The sequence below is a fragment of the Pristiophorus japonicus genome, chromosome 26 (assembly GCF_044704955.1).
Source record: "Pristiophorus japonicus isolate sPriJap1 chromosome 26, sPriJap1.hap1, whole genome shotgun sequence".
Lineage (NCBI taxonomy): Eukaryota > Metazoa > Chordata > Chondrichthyes > Pristiophoridae > Pristiophorus > Pristiophorus japonicus.
Window position 1 is genome coordinate 3,984,623 of NC_092002.1, and position 17,198 is coordinate 4,001,820.

The 17,198-nt window shown below is 50.9% G+C and overlaps 1 protein-coding gene across 1 annotated transcript in view; it reads left to right on the forward strand.

Annotated features, from left to right (window-relative positions):
* The window catches only part of plekhg2 (pleckstrin homology domain containing, family G (with RhoGef domain) member 2), a 127,767-nt gene that overhangs the window by 72,164 nt on the left and 38,405 nt on the right, over window positions 1–17,198 (forward strand). Inside the window, exon 5 of the mRNA XM_070867524.1 lies at window positions 16,050–16,116. Within this exon, the coding sequence (XP_070723625.1) occupies window positions 16,050–16,116 (67 nt within the window). The remainder of the gene's footprint in view (window positions 1–16,049; window positions 16,117–17,198) is intronic.

Sequence of the window (17,198 nt, forward strand, 5' to 3'; positions counted from 1 at the left end):
ATGCAGGTACAGCAAACAACAAGGGAGGCAAGTGGCTTGTTGTCCTATATTGCAGGGGGTTGGAGTATAGAAGTAAGGAAGTCTTCCTACAACTGTACAGGGCACTGGTGAGACCACACCTGGAGTACTGCGCACAGTTTTGGTCTCCTTATCTGAGGAAGGATATACTTACCTTAGAGGCGGTGCAACGAAAGTTCACCAGATTGATTCCCGGCGTGAGAGGGCAGTTTTAGGATGTGAGATTGTGCAGAATCAGCCTGTGCTCTCTGGGGTACACAATCCAGGCCGACACTCCCAGTGCAGTACTGAGGGAGTGCCGCACTGTCGGAGGGGCAGTGCTGAGGGAGTGCCGCACTGTCGGAGGGGCAGTACTGAGGGAGTGCCGCACTGTCGGAGGGGCAGTGCTGAGGGAGTGCCGCACTGTCGGAGGGGCAGTACTGAGGGAGTGCCGCACTGTCGGAGGGGCAGTGCTGAGGGAGTGCCGCACTGTCAGAGGGGCAGTACTGAGGGAGTGCCGCACTGTCGGAGGGGCAGTGCTGAGGGAGCGCCGCACTGTCGGAGGGGCAGTACTGAGGGAGTGCCGCACTGTCGGAGGGGCAGTGCTGAGGGAGCGCTGCACTGTCGGAGGGGCAGTACTGAGGGAGCGCCGCACTGTCAGAGGGGCAGTACTGAGGGAGCGCCGCACTGTCGGAGGGGCAGTACTGAGGGAGCGCCGCACTGTCGGAGGGGCAGTACTGATGGAGCGCCGCACTGTCGGAGGGGCAGTACTGAGGGAGCGCCGCACTGTCGGAGGTGCCGTCTTTTGTATGAGATGTTAAACCACATGTGGATGTAAAAGATCCCATGGCACTATTTCGAAGACCTAAAATTAAAAATTATCTGGTCATTATCGCATTGCTGTGCGCAAATTGTCTGCCGCGTTTCCCACATTACAACAGTGACTACACTTCAAAAGTATTTCATTGGCTGTAAAGCGCTTTGGGATGTCCTGAGGTTGTGAAAGGCGCTATATAAATGCAAGTGTGGATTTTCTGGTTTCCATTCCAACCTTGCGAAGCTTGGCATGAGGCTGCAACCACACCGATCTGAGTTGGATCTAAGTTTAGGTCTGAGTGATGCTAATCTCTGGCAACCTCCTCGAACCACATCTCCCCAACCAGCGCGTTAATTAGTGTAAGTTTGACTTTCAATAAGCAGACTTCAGTTCTGTTGCTACAGAAGTGTGTTGTGAATTAGCCTGGACATTGGAATCACAAATGGGAGGGACCTCGAACTAGCACCAGACAACAGAGAGGAGATAAGGCTGATTGTGATGAGAAACATTACTCAGGAGTGACGGAAAATGGCTCTCATTATCTCAAAACATTGATTGTTATCATGAGGCAGGCAAAGATCTTTGTGTTCAGATGCAAGGAAGAAAGAACTTGCATTTAAAAAAAAAAATGACATTCTTGGCTGTCACCCCAGTTCAGCACTGTCGGAGGGGCAGTACTGAGGGAGCGCCGCACTGTCGGAGGGGCAGTACTGAGGGAGTGCCGCACTGTCGGAGGGGCAGTACTGAGGGAGCGTCGCACTGTCGGAGGGGCAGTACTGAGGGAGGGTCGCACTGTCGGAGGGGCAGTACTGAGGGAGTGCCGCACTGTCGGAGGGGCAGTACTGAGGGAGTGCCGCACTGTCGGAGGGGCAGTACTGAGGGAGTGCCGCACTGTCGGAGGGGCAGTACTGAGGGAGCGCCGCACTGTCGGAGGGGCAGTACTGAGGGAGTGCCGCACTGTCGGAGGGGCAGGGCTGAGGGTGTGCCGCACTGTTGGAGGGGCAGTACTGAGGGAGCACCGCACTGTCGGAGGGGCAGTACTGAGGGAGCGTCGCACTGTCAGAGGGGCAGTACTGAGGGAGTGCCGCACTGTCGGAGGGGCCGTACTGAGGGAGCACCGCACTGTCGGAGGGGCAGTGCTGAGGGAGCACCGCACTGTCGGAGGGGCAGTACTGAGGGTGTGCTGCACTGTTGGAGGGGCAGTACTGAGGGTGTGCCGCACTGTCGGAGGGGCAGGACTGAGGGTGTGCCGCACTGTTGGAGGGGCAGGACTGAGGGTGTGCCGCACTGTTGGAGGGGCAGTACTGAGGGAGTGCTGCACTGTCGGAGGGGCAGTACTGAGGGAGTGCCGCACTGTCAGAGGGGCAGTACTGAGGGAGCGCCGCACTGTCGGAGGGGCAGTGCTGAGGGAGCGCCGCACTGTCGGAGGGGCAGTACTGAGGGTGTGCCGCACTGTTGGAGGGGCAGTACTGAGGGTGTGCCGCACTGTCGGAGGGGCAGGACTGAGGGTGTGCCGCACTGTCGGAGGGGCAGGACTGAGGGTGTGCTGCACTGTCGGAGGGGCAGTACTGAGGGAGCGCCGCACTGTCGGAGGGGCAGTACTGAGGGAGCGCCGCACTGTCGGAGGGGCAGTGCTGAGGGAGCGCCGCACTGTCGGAGGGGCTGTCTTTGAGTGGAGATGTTGAGGCTCCCAGCTGAATAACTGCCAGCGGTTTCTGCAGAACCGTAGTCCTGGCCTTCCCGTCACAAGGCGAGGATGAAACTGCCAGAAAAGCTGTGCAGAACTTCTCCTTGAACCCTGAAAATAAAATGATTTGTGCGAAATTAATTCCAACATTCCAACTGCTCTGACCGGCTGCATTCCACAGCTGAGGATGTGCAGAGGGAAGGTTGGTCAGTCACTGCCTCCGAACCGCCAGCTATTTATCGTGAAACTCAGATGGTGCAAAAGATTCTGATCACGTGACCAGCCGAGCAGTAATATGTGAAGTCCCTGCTCGCGAGGGAGGCCGCAGATCATGTGTAAGGATTCGGACCAAAAAGGAATTTTAATTTTTAATTAAGTTCTTCTTCAGCAATTTGAAAAAGCCTTTGTGCTGTCTGGGGCCTGGCTGCCTCCTCTGATAATACAGCAGGTTCTCCCCTCTCTTTTGTTGCACGTCCAATTTATACACAGGCCATTCGGCCCAACTGGCTTGTTTCCCGCACCTTAAAAAGAACGAAAGAAAGACTTGCATTTATATAGCGCCTCTCACGGCCACTGGACGTCTTGAAGCACTTTACGGCCAATGAAGTACTTTTGGAGTGCAGTCACTGTTGTAATGTGGGAAACGCGGCAGCCAATTTGCGCACAGCAAGCTCCCACACACAGCAACGTGATAATGACCCAGATCATCTGGTTTTTTTTGTTCTGTTGATTGAGTGATAAATATTGGCCCCAGGACACCGGGGAGAACTCCCCTGCTCTTCTTTGAAATAGTGCCCCGGGATCTTTTATGTTCATCTGAGAGTGGAGACAGGGCCTCAGTTTAATGTTTCATCTGAAAGAAAGCACCTCTGACAGTGCGGCGCTCCCTCAGTACTGCACCTCTGACAGTGCGGTGCTCCCTCAGTACTGCCCCTCCGACAGTGCGGCACTCCTCAGTACTGCCCCTCCGACAGTGCGACCCTCCCTCAGTACTGCCCCTCCGACAGTGCGGCACTCCTCAGTACTGCCCCTCCGACAGTGCGGCACTCCTCAGTACTGCCCCTCCGACAGTGCGGCGCTCCCTCAGTACTGCCCCTCCGACAGTGCGGCACTCCTCAGTACTGCCCCTCCGACAGTGCGGCGCTCCTCAGTACTGCCCCTCCGACAGTGCGGCACTCCTCTGTACTGCCCCTCCGACAGTGCGGCACTCCTCAGTACTGCCCCTCCGACAGTGCGGCACTCCTCAGTACTGCCCCTCCGACAGTGCGGCACTCCTCAGTACTGCACTGGGAGCTGCCCACTGAGCCACGGCTGACACACAGTGACTACACCGAAAAGTACTTCATTGGCTGTAAAGCGCTTTGAGATTGTGAAAGGCGCTATATAAATGCAAGTCTTTTTTTCTCTGTGCCCGGGTTTATGCTGCACACCAGCCCCCCCTCCCACCCCTCTCCCTCTCACCCTATCCCCATTTCTCCCCCATGTGTTTATCCAGCCTCCCCTTAAATACATCGATACTATTCACCTCAACCCCTCCCTGTGGCAGCGAGTTCCACATTCTCACCGCTCTCTGGGTAAAGAAGTTTCTCCTGAATTCCCCGTTGGGTTTATTAGTGACTGTCTGATATTGATGGCCCCTAGTTCTGGTCTCCCCCACAAGGGGAAACATCTTCTCTACGTCTATCCTCTCGAACCCCTTCATAATATTGACGACCTTGATCGGGCCCTCCCTGTTCTAGAGAAACGAGTCCGGACTGTCTGTTCAGTCCTTCCTGATAGCTTCAGCCTCTCAGTTCTGGTGCCATCGTTGTATTTATATTTGCACCTTCTCCAGTGCCTTAATATCCTTTTTGTAATATGGAGATCAGAACTGTGCTCAGTGCTCTCCAAGTGTGGTCTAACCAAGGATCGGTAGTGATTTTAATTGAATGATGGAACAGGCTTAAAGGGCCTCCTCCTGTTGCTATCGTAATGAGAGTTCTGGAGTCAGTCCAGAGATCTGAGCACAAGAATCTTTTCAATTCTATCGCTCTCAGTATGAATCATAGAATCAGAGAAAGTTACAGCACAGGAGGAGGCCATTCGGCCCATCGTGTCCGCGCCGGCCGACCAAGGGCTACCCAGCCTAATCCCACTTTCCAGCTCTGGGTCCATGGCCCTGTAGGTTACAGCACTTCAGGTGCCTGGTTCCCAGAGCTTTAGTTCTAGAGCTGTGTTCTCGGAGTGCCGCGATCTCTCGCCTTTACGAGCTCGAATTCCAAGTTACACATTGCGATTGGCTGCCGTTGTGATGGTTGGAGCGGTTACCTGCTCCTTCCATTCCTGAGGAGCTGGCTCACGAAGAGCGTCGGTCCCATTGGTTGGAGCCAGCCACCCTTCAGTGCCTTGTCCAAGTGTAAACATTCTGCCATTTGTTACGTCGGCCAAGCCTTCACGCAGTGTCCTCATCGACACTTCCAATGGCGAAGAGAATGTAGGGAAAGCACTAAGTTTCTTATTGACTCTAGAACACTTCTTACTATAGGAACAGGAGGAGACCATTCAGCCTGTTCCGTCATCCAATTAAAATCCGTGCCGATCCGTATCTCAACTCCATTTACACACCTTGGTTCCACAACCCTTAATATCCTTACTTAACAGAAAGCTATCAATCTCTGTGATTTAATCGTGGGTGCAGGTATTCTAACCCGAATACAGACCTTTGCTCTGGTGCCACCCAGTGGTTCAGAGTGCAGCACTCTCCTCTCTGAGCCAGAAGGTTGTGGGTTCGAGTCCCACTCCAGGGACTTGAGCACAAGAATCCAAGCTGGTACTCCCAGTACAGTGCTGAAGGAGTGCCGCACTGTCGGAGGGGCAGTGCTGAGGGAGCGCTGCACTGTCGGAGGGGTAGTGCTGAGGGAGTGCCGCACTGTCGGAGGGGCAGTACCGAGGGAGCGCCGCACTGTCGGAGGGGCAGTGCTGAGGGAGCGCTGCACTGTCGGAGGGGCAGTACTGAGGGAGCGCCGCACTGTCGGAGGGGCAGTACTGAGGGAGCGCCGCACTGTCGGAGGGGCAGTGCTGAGGGAGCGCCGCACTGTCGGAGGGGCAGTGCTGAGGGAGCGCCGTGCAGTCGGAGGGGCAGTGCTGAGGGAGCGCCGCACTGTCGGAGGGGCAGTGCTGAGGGAGCGCCGCACAGTCGGAGGGGCAGTGCTGAGGGAGCGCCGCACTGTCGGAGGGGCAGTACTGAGGGAGCGCCGCACTGTCGGAGGGGCAGTGCTGAGGGAGCGCCGCACTGTCGGAGGGGCAGTACTGAGGGAGCATTGCACTATCGGAGGGGCAGTACTGAGGGAGTGCTGCACTGTCGGAGGTGCCATCTTTCGGGTGAGACGTTAAACCGAGGCCCCGTCTGCTCTCTCAGGTGGATGTAAAAGATCCCACGGCACTATTTCGAAGAAGAGCAGGGGAGTTCTCCCCGGTGTCCTGGGGCCAATATTTATCCCTCAATCAACATCACTAAAACAGATTATCTGGGTCATTATCACATTGCTGTGTGTGGGAGCTTGCTGTGCGCAAACTGTCTGCCGTGTTTCCCACATTACAACAGGGACTACACTCCAAAAGTACTTCATTGTCTGCAAAGCGCTTTGGGACGTTTGCTGGTCGTGAAAGGCGCTATAGAAATGCAAGTCTTTCTTTGAAAGCGAGGCTTCCTGACACAAGTATGAGCTTTTCTCACTTTCGGCTTGACTCCTCGAGGGTGTTAACCAACAACAATAACACCAACTTGCATTTATATAGCACCTTCAATGCGGCAAAATGTCCCAGGGCGCTTCGCAGCAGTGATGATCATTTGACAGCGCCGAGAGCGAGCCCTTTAAACCCGAGGTGGGTCGGGCCCGGGGGCTAACGTGACCAGCTACGACAGTGTGTGTGTGTGTGTTGATGTGGGGCCGCGGAGGGGCGAGGCGCTCGGCCGAGCTTATTTTCGCCGCGCGTCCGCAAGTCACAAAAGATCCTCGAGCTGCGTGACCTCACGACCTCCGACATCTGGCTGCCGAGGTCGCTGGGAGCCGCCGCTGACATTACTCAGGAAAGGTGGACGCATCCGAAATTCTCGCAGCCCAATCCAGAGGGGAACTCATTCCTTCAATCAAACCTGGAACTTATCTGCCTGGGCTGCTGAATTATGCTTCAGGAGCCTCTGACTGCATGGGTCTCGGAACTCGCTGTCCTTTAATGTTCGCCTCACCTGTAATTTATCGGGCGCGATGATTGAGTTTCTCCCGCATCGTGTCTGCGTAGGGTTTTGACGTCTGCTGAGAACCGGAGGAGAAACCTGATCCGTGGCAAACGGTGGCTGATGGGGGAGGGGGGGGGGGGACAAACCTTAATGCGTCACTGAGGGATTAAACACGGGCCTGGAGGTTCAGCTCTGGCGCTGCTGCACGATGGTGTCGGTCGCGGGGGCCGTTATACGCCGCGCCCCAGATTCAGCTCCATGGCAGTCAGGCGCTGTGCGTATAACGGACGTCCAATCTGACCAGGGGCAGGTTGACCCCCCGGGGACGCTTTGACCCCGAGGTGGGTTGACCCTGCAGCCCCAGGCCCACCGAATAAATGTAGGAAAAAATATCCAAGGCCTCCCAAATCGGTTGAATAGAATAAAAGAGGAAAAACAAGAACGAGGGAAATATTGTTTCTTGGCCCAATGTTCACATATCTATTTTTGCAGAGACAAGATCTTTACTATTTATCTGTGTTATTATTGAGAAATTCGCATCCAGGAAGTCTCGCAATATTATCTTGTAAAGTAGCTACAGGATATATACTTGCTTATACAGGCTTGTTTATATCTATATACAGAAGTACCGATATACAGAACAGAATATGTACCAGCCTGTTTTATGTCACATGTTAGTGAGAGAAATTTGCATATATGTATGGAACTCTCATCATCATCGTCATAGGCAGTCCCTCGGAATCGAGGAAGACTTGCTTCCACGCCTGGTGAGTCCTTACGCAGCTGAACAGTCCAATACGAGAGCCACAGTCCCGGTCACAGGTGGGACAGACAGTGATTGAGGGAAGGGGTGGGTGGGACTGGTTTGCCGCACGCTCCTTCCGCTGCCTGTTTTCTGCACGCTCTCGGCGACGAGACTCGAGGTGCTCAGCGCCCTCCCGGATGCACTTCCTCCACTGAGGGTGGTCTCTGGCCAGGGACTCCCAGGTGTCGGTGGGAATGTAGCACTTCATCAGGGAGGCTTTGAGAGTGTCCTCGAAACGTTTCCTCTGCTCACCTTTGGCTCGCTTGTGTCCGGACTGGGATCAAACAGGGCTGCGTCATCGCCCCAACCCTCTTCTCAATCTTTCTCACCGCCATGCTCCACCTCACAGTCAACAAGCTCCCCGCTGGAGTGGAACTAAACTACATATGGGAATCTAGTATTGCAATGTTACCAGAAGCAGAATATATACCTACTTCATTCAGAATATCTGCTTTCAGTGTTGAATATCCTGGCCTATGTTTACATACTCAGAATCAGAATCATACACAGAATGTAATGAACATGAACAAATATAACTATCTGCCCATGTAGATCAGTTTGCCCCAGGCCCATCAGGCCCCGAGTCTGGCCTGGGTCCAATACCAACCCCCCACCCGGCCATGTTCCCCCGCCTGAGCCAGATTTCTAGGCCACAGTATCGGACATCTAGCATGAGTTCGAGGTTAATTCCAGGTTCTAGGGGCAGTAGAAACTGATGCAGGGGTACGGTGGCCTAGTGGTGAGACGTTAAACTGAGGCCTTGTCTGCTCGCTCGGGCGGACGTAGAACATCCCACGGCCACTATTTCGAAGAAGAGCAGGGGAGTTCTCCCCGGTGTCCTGGGGCCAATAGTTGTCCCTCAATCAACATCACTAAAACAGCTTATCTGGGTCTTTATCACATTGCTGTTTGTGGGAGCTTGCTGTGCACACATTAACTGCCACATTTCCTACATTGCAACAGTGACTGCACTGCATTGGTTGCCTGGAGTCTAGAACCAGGGGTCACAGTCTCAGAATAAAGGGTCGGCCATTTGGAGGTAGTTCAGAGAAGGTTCACTCGGTTGATTCCGGAGATGAGGGGGTTGACTTATGAGGAAAGGTTGAGGAGGTTGGGCCTCTACTCATTGGAATTCAGAAGAATGAGAGGTGATCTTATCGAAACGTATAAGATTATGAGGGGGCTGGACAAGGTGGATGCAGAGAGGATGTTTCCACTGATGGGGGAGACTAGAACTAGGGGGCATGGTCTTAGAATAAGGGGCCGCCCATTTAAAACTGAGATGAGGAGAAATTTCTTCTCTCAGAGGGTTGTAAATCTGTGGAATTATCTGCCTCAGAGAGCTGTGGAAGCCGGGACATTGAATAAATTTAAGACAGAAATAGACAGTTTCTTAAACGATAAGGGGTTATGGGGGGGCGGGCAGGGAAGTGGAGCTGAGTCCATGATCGGATCAGCCAGGATCTTATTGAATGGCGGAGCAGGCTCGAGGGGCCGAATGGCCGACTCCTGCTCCTAATTCTTATGTTCTTATTTTGGACTGAGATGAGGAGGAATTTTTTCACTCGGGGGGGGGGGGGGGGGTGAAACTTTGGAATTCTCTGCCCCAGAGGGCTGTGGGGGCTGTGTCATTGAGTATATTCGAGGCTGAGATCGATAGATTTTTCGACTCTCGGGGAATCGAGAGATATGGGGATGGAGCGGGAAAGTGGAGTTGAGGTCGAAGATCAGCTGTGATCCTATTAAATGGCGGAACATCCTCGAGGCCGACTCCCGCTCCTAATTCTCATGTTCTTGTGTTGTAAAGGACTTTGGGATGTCTTGAGGATGTGACAGGCGCTTTGTCAATGCACGTACTTTCCTTCTGTCAATAGCACCGAGTTCTCTCGATGGATCAGCATCTTGCCGCTGAGGGGGTGTGCAGAGTGGCCCAATGCCTGGAGGGAGGCAGCAGCGAGTCTTAGCGATGCTGGTCAGCTGACGTATGCCAGTTGTTGTTGTTGTTGTTGTTGTTGTAGCACGCCACTCCCCAGCATATTTCCGCTTGTAACCCTGAGCTGTGGCTGTGACTGACGGGCACCGTGCCAGGGGAGAAGGGGACATCACTGACAGATAGACCTTGCAGTCAGATTCAGGTGAATTTATAATGGGGAACAAAGAAATGGCGGACCAGTTGAATAAATACTTTGGTTCTGTCCTCACAAAGGAAGACACAAATAACCTTCCGGAAATACGAGGGGACCGAGGGTCTAGTGAGAAGGAGGAACTGAAGCAGATCCTTATTAGTCAAGAAATTGTGTTAGGGAAATTGATGGGATTGAAGGCCGATAAATCCCCGGGGCCTGATAGTCTGCATCCCAGAGTACTTAAGGAAATGGCCCTAGAAATAGTGGATGCATTGGTGATCATTTTCCAACAGTCTATCGACTCGGGATCAGTTCCTATGGACTGGAGGGTAGCTAATGTAACACCACTTTTTAAAAAAGGAGGGAGAGAGAAAACGGGTAATTATAGACCGGTTAGCCTGACATCAGTAGTGGGGAAAATGTTGGACTCAATTATTAAAGATGAAATCGCAGCGCATTTAGAAAGCAGTGACAGGATCAGTCCAAGTCAGCATGGATTTAAGAAAGGGAAGTCATGCTTGACAAATCTTCTGGAATTTTTTGAGGATGTAACTAGTAGAGTGGACAAGGGAGAACCAGTGGATGTGGTGTATTTGGACTTTCAAAAGGCTTTTGACAAGGTCCCACACAAGAGATTGGTGTGCAAAATTAAAACACATGGTATTAGGGGTCATGTACTGACGTGGATAGAGAACTGGTTGGCAGACAGGAAGCAGAGAGTCGGGATAAACGGGTCCTTTTCAGAATGGCAGGCAGTGACTAGTGGGGTGCCGCAGGGCTCAGTGCTAGGACCTCAGCTATTTACAATATACATTGATGATTTAGATGAAGGAATTGAGTGTAATATCTCCAAGTTTGCAGATGACACGAAGCTGGGTGGCGGTGTGAGCTGTGAGGAGGACGCGAAGAGGTTGCAGGGTGACTTGGACAGGTTAGGTGAGTGGGCAAATGCATGGCAGATGCAGTATAATGTGGATAAATGTGAGGTTATCCACTTTGGGGACAAAAACACGAAGGCAGAATATTATCTGAATGACGGCAGATTAGGAAAAGGGGAGGTGCAACGAGTCCTGGGTGTTATGGTACATCAGTCATTGAAGTTTGGCATGCAGGTACAGCAGGCGTTGAAGAAGGCAAATGGTATGTTGGCCTTCATAGCTAAGGGATTTGAGTATAGGAGCAGGGAGGTCTTACTGCAGTTGTACAGGGCCTTGGTGAGGCCACACCTGGAGTATTGTGTCCAGTTTTGGTCTCCTAATCTGAGGAAGGACGTTCTTGCTATTGAGGGAGTGCAGCGAAGGTTCACCAGACTGATTCCTGGGATGGCAGGACTGACATATGAGGAGAGACTGGATCAACTGGGCCTGTATTCACTGGAGTTTAGAAGGATGAAAGGGGATCTCATAGAAACATATAAGATTCTGACGGGACTGGACAGGTTAGATGCAGGAAGAATGTTCTCAAATGTTGGGGAAGTCCAGAACCAGGGGTCACAGTCTAAGGATAAGGGGTAAGCCATTTGGGACTGAGATGAGGGGAAACTTCTTCACAGAGAGTTGTTAACCTGTGGAATTCCCGAACGCAGAGAGTTGTTGATGCCAGTTCATTGGATATATTCAAGAGGGAGTTAGATGAGGCCCTTACGGCTAAAGGGATCAAGGGGTATGGAGAGAAAGCAGGAAAGGTGTACTGAGGTGAATGATCAGCCATGATCTTATTGAATGGTGGTGCAGGCTCGAAGGGCCGAATGGCCGATTCCTGCACCTATTTTCTATGTTTCTATCATCACTCACGTTTGTTTACAACTTAGTTAACCTCCGAGCCCCGCTGACTATCATATCTTGTATGGGTCAGGGAGGGGGACCGTGTTGTGGTCACTGCCAAGGGTGGACACAGGGCCCAGCACGATAGAAAGTAACTCCTCGATCGTTACCTAGGATGTACAGCCCAGAAACAGGCCGTTCGCCCATCGCTCCGTGCCGGGGTTTATGCCCCACCGCTCTGTGCCGGGGTTTATGCTCCACACCAGCCCCCTCCCATCCCTCTCCATCTCCCCCCATCACCATAACCCTCTATTCCTTTCTCCCTCATGTGTTTATCCAGCTTCCCCTTAAATGCATCGATACTATTCACCTCAACCCCTCCCTGTGGCAGCGAGTTCCACATTCTCACCGCTCTCTGGGTAAAGAAGTTTCTCCTGAATTCCCCGTTGGGTTTATTAGTGACTGTCTGATATTGATGGCCCCTAGTTCTGGTCTCCCTCCACAAGGGGAAACATTCTCTCTACGACTTATCGAACCGCCTTCATAATCTTAAAGACCTCTATCCCGTCACCCCTTGGCCTTCTCCATTCTAGAGAAACAAGCCCCGGCCTGTTCAGTTTTTCCTGATGGGTATAAACCTTTCAGTAATGTGTTTGCTTCATGGGTTCTTTGCTGAAGAATTCATAGCAACTCATTGCTATTAAGAACTAGTTGGTTTATTAACAAAGGTTTAACAATCACACGACACATTACTGGTTCATCCACCAGGCTCACAACTGCACGCCTCATCGTGGATCCCCCGAACCCAACTGGCCGGGGTTTTATTGAGTCTTGTGAACATCACGTGACTGGCTAAGCCACTCCCAACTCAACAGCTGTACAACTATTTTAAGTGGAACTTTCAATCAAATGCCCCCTTTTGGCAAGGGCACTGGAACCCACAAATTTCCAAATAAAACTTCAACGGAAACTTAGATCAAATGAAAATGTGGTTGCCGTGGGTGATGATGGACTCGAGTCGCAACAGCTGTACAACTATTTTAGCTGCAATACTTTAAACAAATGCCTCCTGATTAAAGCGGGGGGCACACTCCAAAACATTTTCAGGTGCCCCCTTGTATTTTTTTTATTTTTTTATTTTTTTTTGAGCAGGACTGGAACTAATGTCCTGGGGGTAACGTTTGCTAATGCAGTTCGGGAGTGTTTAAACTAATATGGCAAGGGGATGGGATCCTATGCAGCGAGACAGAGCGAAGTAATATGGAGTCAGAAACAGATGGTAGAAAGGTAAAAAGTAATAGTGGAAGGCCGAGTAAACAAAGGCAAGAAACAAAAAGGGCCACACTACATCATAATTCTAAAAGGACAAAGGGTGTTAAAAAAAACAAGCCTGAAGGCTTTGTGTCTTAATGCAAGGAGTATCCGTAATAAGGTGGATGAATTAACTGTGCAAATAGATGTTAACAGATATGATGTGATTGGGATTACAGAGACGTGGCTCCAGGATGATCAGGGCTGGGAACTCAACATCCAGGGGTATTCAACATTCAGGAAGGATAGAATAAAAGGAAAAGGAGGCGGGGTAGCATTGCTGGTTAAAGAGAAGATTAATGCAATAGTTAGGAAGGACATTAGTCTGGATGATGTGGAATCTATATGGGTAGAGCTGCAAAACATCAAAGGGCAAAAAAAGTTAGTGGGAGTTGTGTACAGACCTCCAAACAGTGGTAGTGATGTTGGGGAGGGCATCAAACAGGAAATTAGGGGTACATGCAATAAAGGTGCAGCAGTTATCATGGGTGACTTTAATATACATATAGATTGGGCTAACCAAACTGGAAGCAATACGGTGGAGGAGGATTTCCTGGAGTGCATAAGGGATGGTTTTCTAGACCAATATGTCGAGGAACCAACTAGGGGGGAGGCCATCTTAGACTGGGTGTTGTGTAATGAGAGAGGATTAATTAGCAATCTCATTGTGCAAGGCCCCTTGGGGAAGAGTGACCATAATATGGTGGAATTCTATATTAGGATGGAGAATGAAACAGTTAATTCAGAGACCATGGTCCAGAACTTAAAGAAGGGTAACTTTGAAGGTATGAGGCGTGAATTGGCTAGGATAGATTGGCGAATGATACTTAAGGGGTTGACAGTGGATGGGCAATGGCAGTCATTTAGAGACCGCATGGATGAACTACAACAATTGTACATTCCTGTCTGGCGTAAAAATAAAAAAGGGAAGGTGCCTCAACCGTGACTATCTATGGAAATCAGGGATAGTATTAAAGCCAAGGAAGTGGCATACAAATTGGCCAGAAATAGCAGCAAACCCAGGGACTGGGAGAAATTTAGAACTCAGCAGAGGAGGACAAAGGGTTTGATTAGGGCAGGGGAAATAGAGTACGAGAGGAAGCTTGCAGGGAACATTAAGACGGACTGCAAAAGCTTCTATAGATATGTAAAGAGAAAAAGGTTAGTAAAGACAAACGTAGGTCCCCTGCAGTCAGAATCAGGGGAAGTCATAACGGGGAACAAAGAAATGGCAGACCAATTGAACAAGTACTTTGGTTCGGTATTCACTAAGGAGGACACAAACAACCTTCCGGATATAAAAGGGGTCAGAGGGTCTAGTAAGAAGGAGGAACTGAGGGAAATCCTTATTAGTCAGGAAATTGTGTTGGGGAAGTTGATGGGATTGAAGGCCGATAAATCCCCAGGGCCTGATGGACTGCATCCCAGAGTACTTAAGGAGGTGGCCTTGGAAATAGCGGATGCATTGACAGCCATTTTCCAACATTCCATAGACTCTGGATCGGTTCCTATGGAGTGGAGGGTAGCCAACGTAATCCCACTTTTTAAAAAAGGAGGGAGAGAGAAAACAGGGAATTATAGACCGGTCAGCCTGACATCAGTAGTGGGTAAAATGATGGAACCAATTATTAAGGATGTCATAGCAGCGCATTTGGAAAGAGGTGACATGATAGGTCCAAGTCAGCATGGATTTGTGAAGGGGAAATCATGCTTGACAAATCTTCTGGAATTTTTTGAGGATGTTTCCAGTAGAGTGGACAAGGGAGAACCAGTTGATGTGGTGTATTTGGACTTTCATAAGCTTTCGACGAGATTGATGTGCAAAGTTAAAGCACATGGGATTGGGGGTAGTGTGCTGACATGGATTGAGAACTGGTTGGCAGACAGGAAGCAAAGAGTAAGAGTAAATGGGTACTTTTCAGAATGGCAGGCAGTGACTAGTGGGGTACCGCAAGGTTCTGTGCTTGGGCCCCAGCTGTTTACACTGTACATTAATGATTTAGACGAGGGGATTAAATGTAGTATCTCCAAATTTGCGGATGACACTAAGTTGAGCTGCGAGGAGGATGCTGTGAGGCTGCAGAGCGACTTGGATAGGTTAGGTGAGTGGGCAAATGCATGGCAGATGAAGTATAATGTGGATAAATGTGAGGTTATCCACTTTGGGGACAAAAACACGAAGGCAGAATATTATCTGAATGGTGACAGATTAGGAAAAGGGGAGGTGCAACGAGACCTGGGTGTCATGGTACATCAGTCATTGAAGGTTGGCATGCAGGTACAGCAGGCGGTTAAGAAAACAAATGGCATGTTGGCCTTCATAGCGAGGGGATTTGAGTACAGGGGCAGGGAGGTGTTGCTACAGTTGTACAGGGCCTTGGTGAGGCCACACCTGGACTATTGTGTACAGTTTTGGTCTCCTAACTTGAGGAAGGACATTCTTGCTATTGAGGGAGTGCAGCGAAGGTTCACCAGACTGATTCCCGGGATGGTAGGACTGACATATCAAGAAAGACTGGATCAACTGGGCTTGTATTCACTGGAGTTCAGAAGAATGAGAGGGGATCTCATGGAAACGTTTAAAATTCTGACGGGTTTAGACAGGTTAGATGCAGGAAGAATGTTCCCAATGTTGGGGAAGTCCAGAACCAGGGGTCACAGTCTAAGGATAAAGGGTAAGCCATTTAGGACCGAGATGAGGAGAAACTACTTCACCCAGAGAGTGGTGAACCTGTGGAATTCTCTACCACAGAAAGTTGTTGAGGCCAATTCACTAAATATATTCAAAAAGGAGTTAGATGTAGTCCTTACTACTAGGGGGATCAAGGGGTATGGTGAGAAAGCAGGAATGGGGTACTGAAATTGCATGTTCAGCCATGAACTCATTGAATGGCGGTGCAGGCTAGAAGGGCCGAATGGCCCACTCCTGCACCTATTTTCTATGTTTCCCCTGAGGGCACTAACACACAAATTATACAAGTGACCTCTGGCTAAAAGGTGGGGGGCACTAAAACCGGCACAATAAACAAATTAAACTTTAGACAAAAAACATTAAATTAAAATGTGGTTGCCGGGGGTGATGATGGGCTCGAATCGCAACAGCTCCACAATTCTCTGAGCATACTCACACGTGCATATACAGCAGACCCTCGGTTCTGGTATCATCCTTGTAAATGCATTTAGCACTTTCCCCAGTGCCTCGATATCCACGTGTGTGTGATGTGGAGACCAGTACTGTGCACAGAGCTCCACGTGTCTAACCGAGCTTTGACACCAGTTTATCACAACTGTTCCAGATAATAACGGTTCCATTTCCTCCCACAGCGAGCTTCTGGAAGACCTGGAGAGCTGCAAAGACGCTGTCGGGGTAGCGGAGTGCTTTGTCGAGCGGGTGAGTAGCTGAACCGCTTTCGCCGCTTCGCGCAGGTTTGGCAATACCGCCGCCAAGCTCTCGGCAGATGGCGCGGTGTCTGGTGAATGCTGCGGGGGCTGTACCTCGGGTGATCGGTCGGGCTATCAGTCTCTCTGTGCGTTGGGTGATCCGGCTGGCTGACGACAAGGGCATGTTGGTTCAGTTGGCGATGCCAGGCTACCCTGTTAACCTTCGCTATCGAGAGCCCAAGGCTTACGCCACCGACACGGAAATAATTTGGAGGGGAAGTCCGGGCGAATCGAGCAGTGCTGGTCGGGAATCCACATTCAATGGTCGGACACTGAAGTGTAGAGGAACAAAGGAACCTGGGAGTGCAGGTCCACCGATCTCTGAAGGTAGCAGGCCGGGTGGATAAGGTGGTTAAGAAGACCTACGGAATGCCTGCCTTTATTATCCGAGGCATGGAATACAAGAGCAGGGAGGTTATGCTCGAATTGTATAAAACACTGGTTAGGCCACAGCTGAAGTACTGCGTGCAGTTCTGGTCACCACATTACAGGAAGAATGTGATTGCACAGGAGAGGGGGCAGAGGAGATTTACCAGGATGTTGCCCGGACTGGAGAATTTTAGCAATGGGGAAAGATTGGATAGGCTGGGGTTGTTTTCTTTGGAACAGAGGAGGCTGAGGGGAGACCTTATTGAGGTGTATAAAATTATGAGGGGCCTGGATAGAGTGGATAGGAAGGACTTGTTTCTCTTGGCAGAGGGGTCAACAACCAGGGGGCATAGATTGAAAGTAATTGGGGGGAGGTTTAGAGGGGATTTGAGGGGAAATGTCTTCACCCAGAACTCACGGCCTGAAAGGGTGGTAGAGGCAGAAACCCTCACCACATTTAAACAGTACTTGGATGTGCACCTGAAGTGCCGTAACCGACAGGGCTACGGACCCAGAGCTGGAAAGTGGGATTAGGCTGGGTAGCTCTTGGTCGGCCGGCACGGACACGATGGGCCGAATGGCCTCCTTCCGTGCTGTGAATGTCTCTTATTCTCTGATGGCAAGTGTGGAGTTTAGACTTTAGTGGGGAAACTGGGTGGGCGG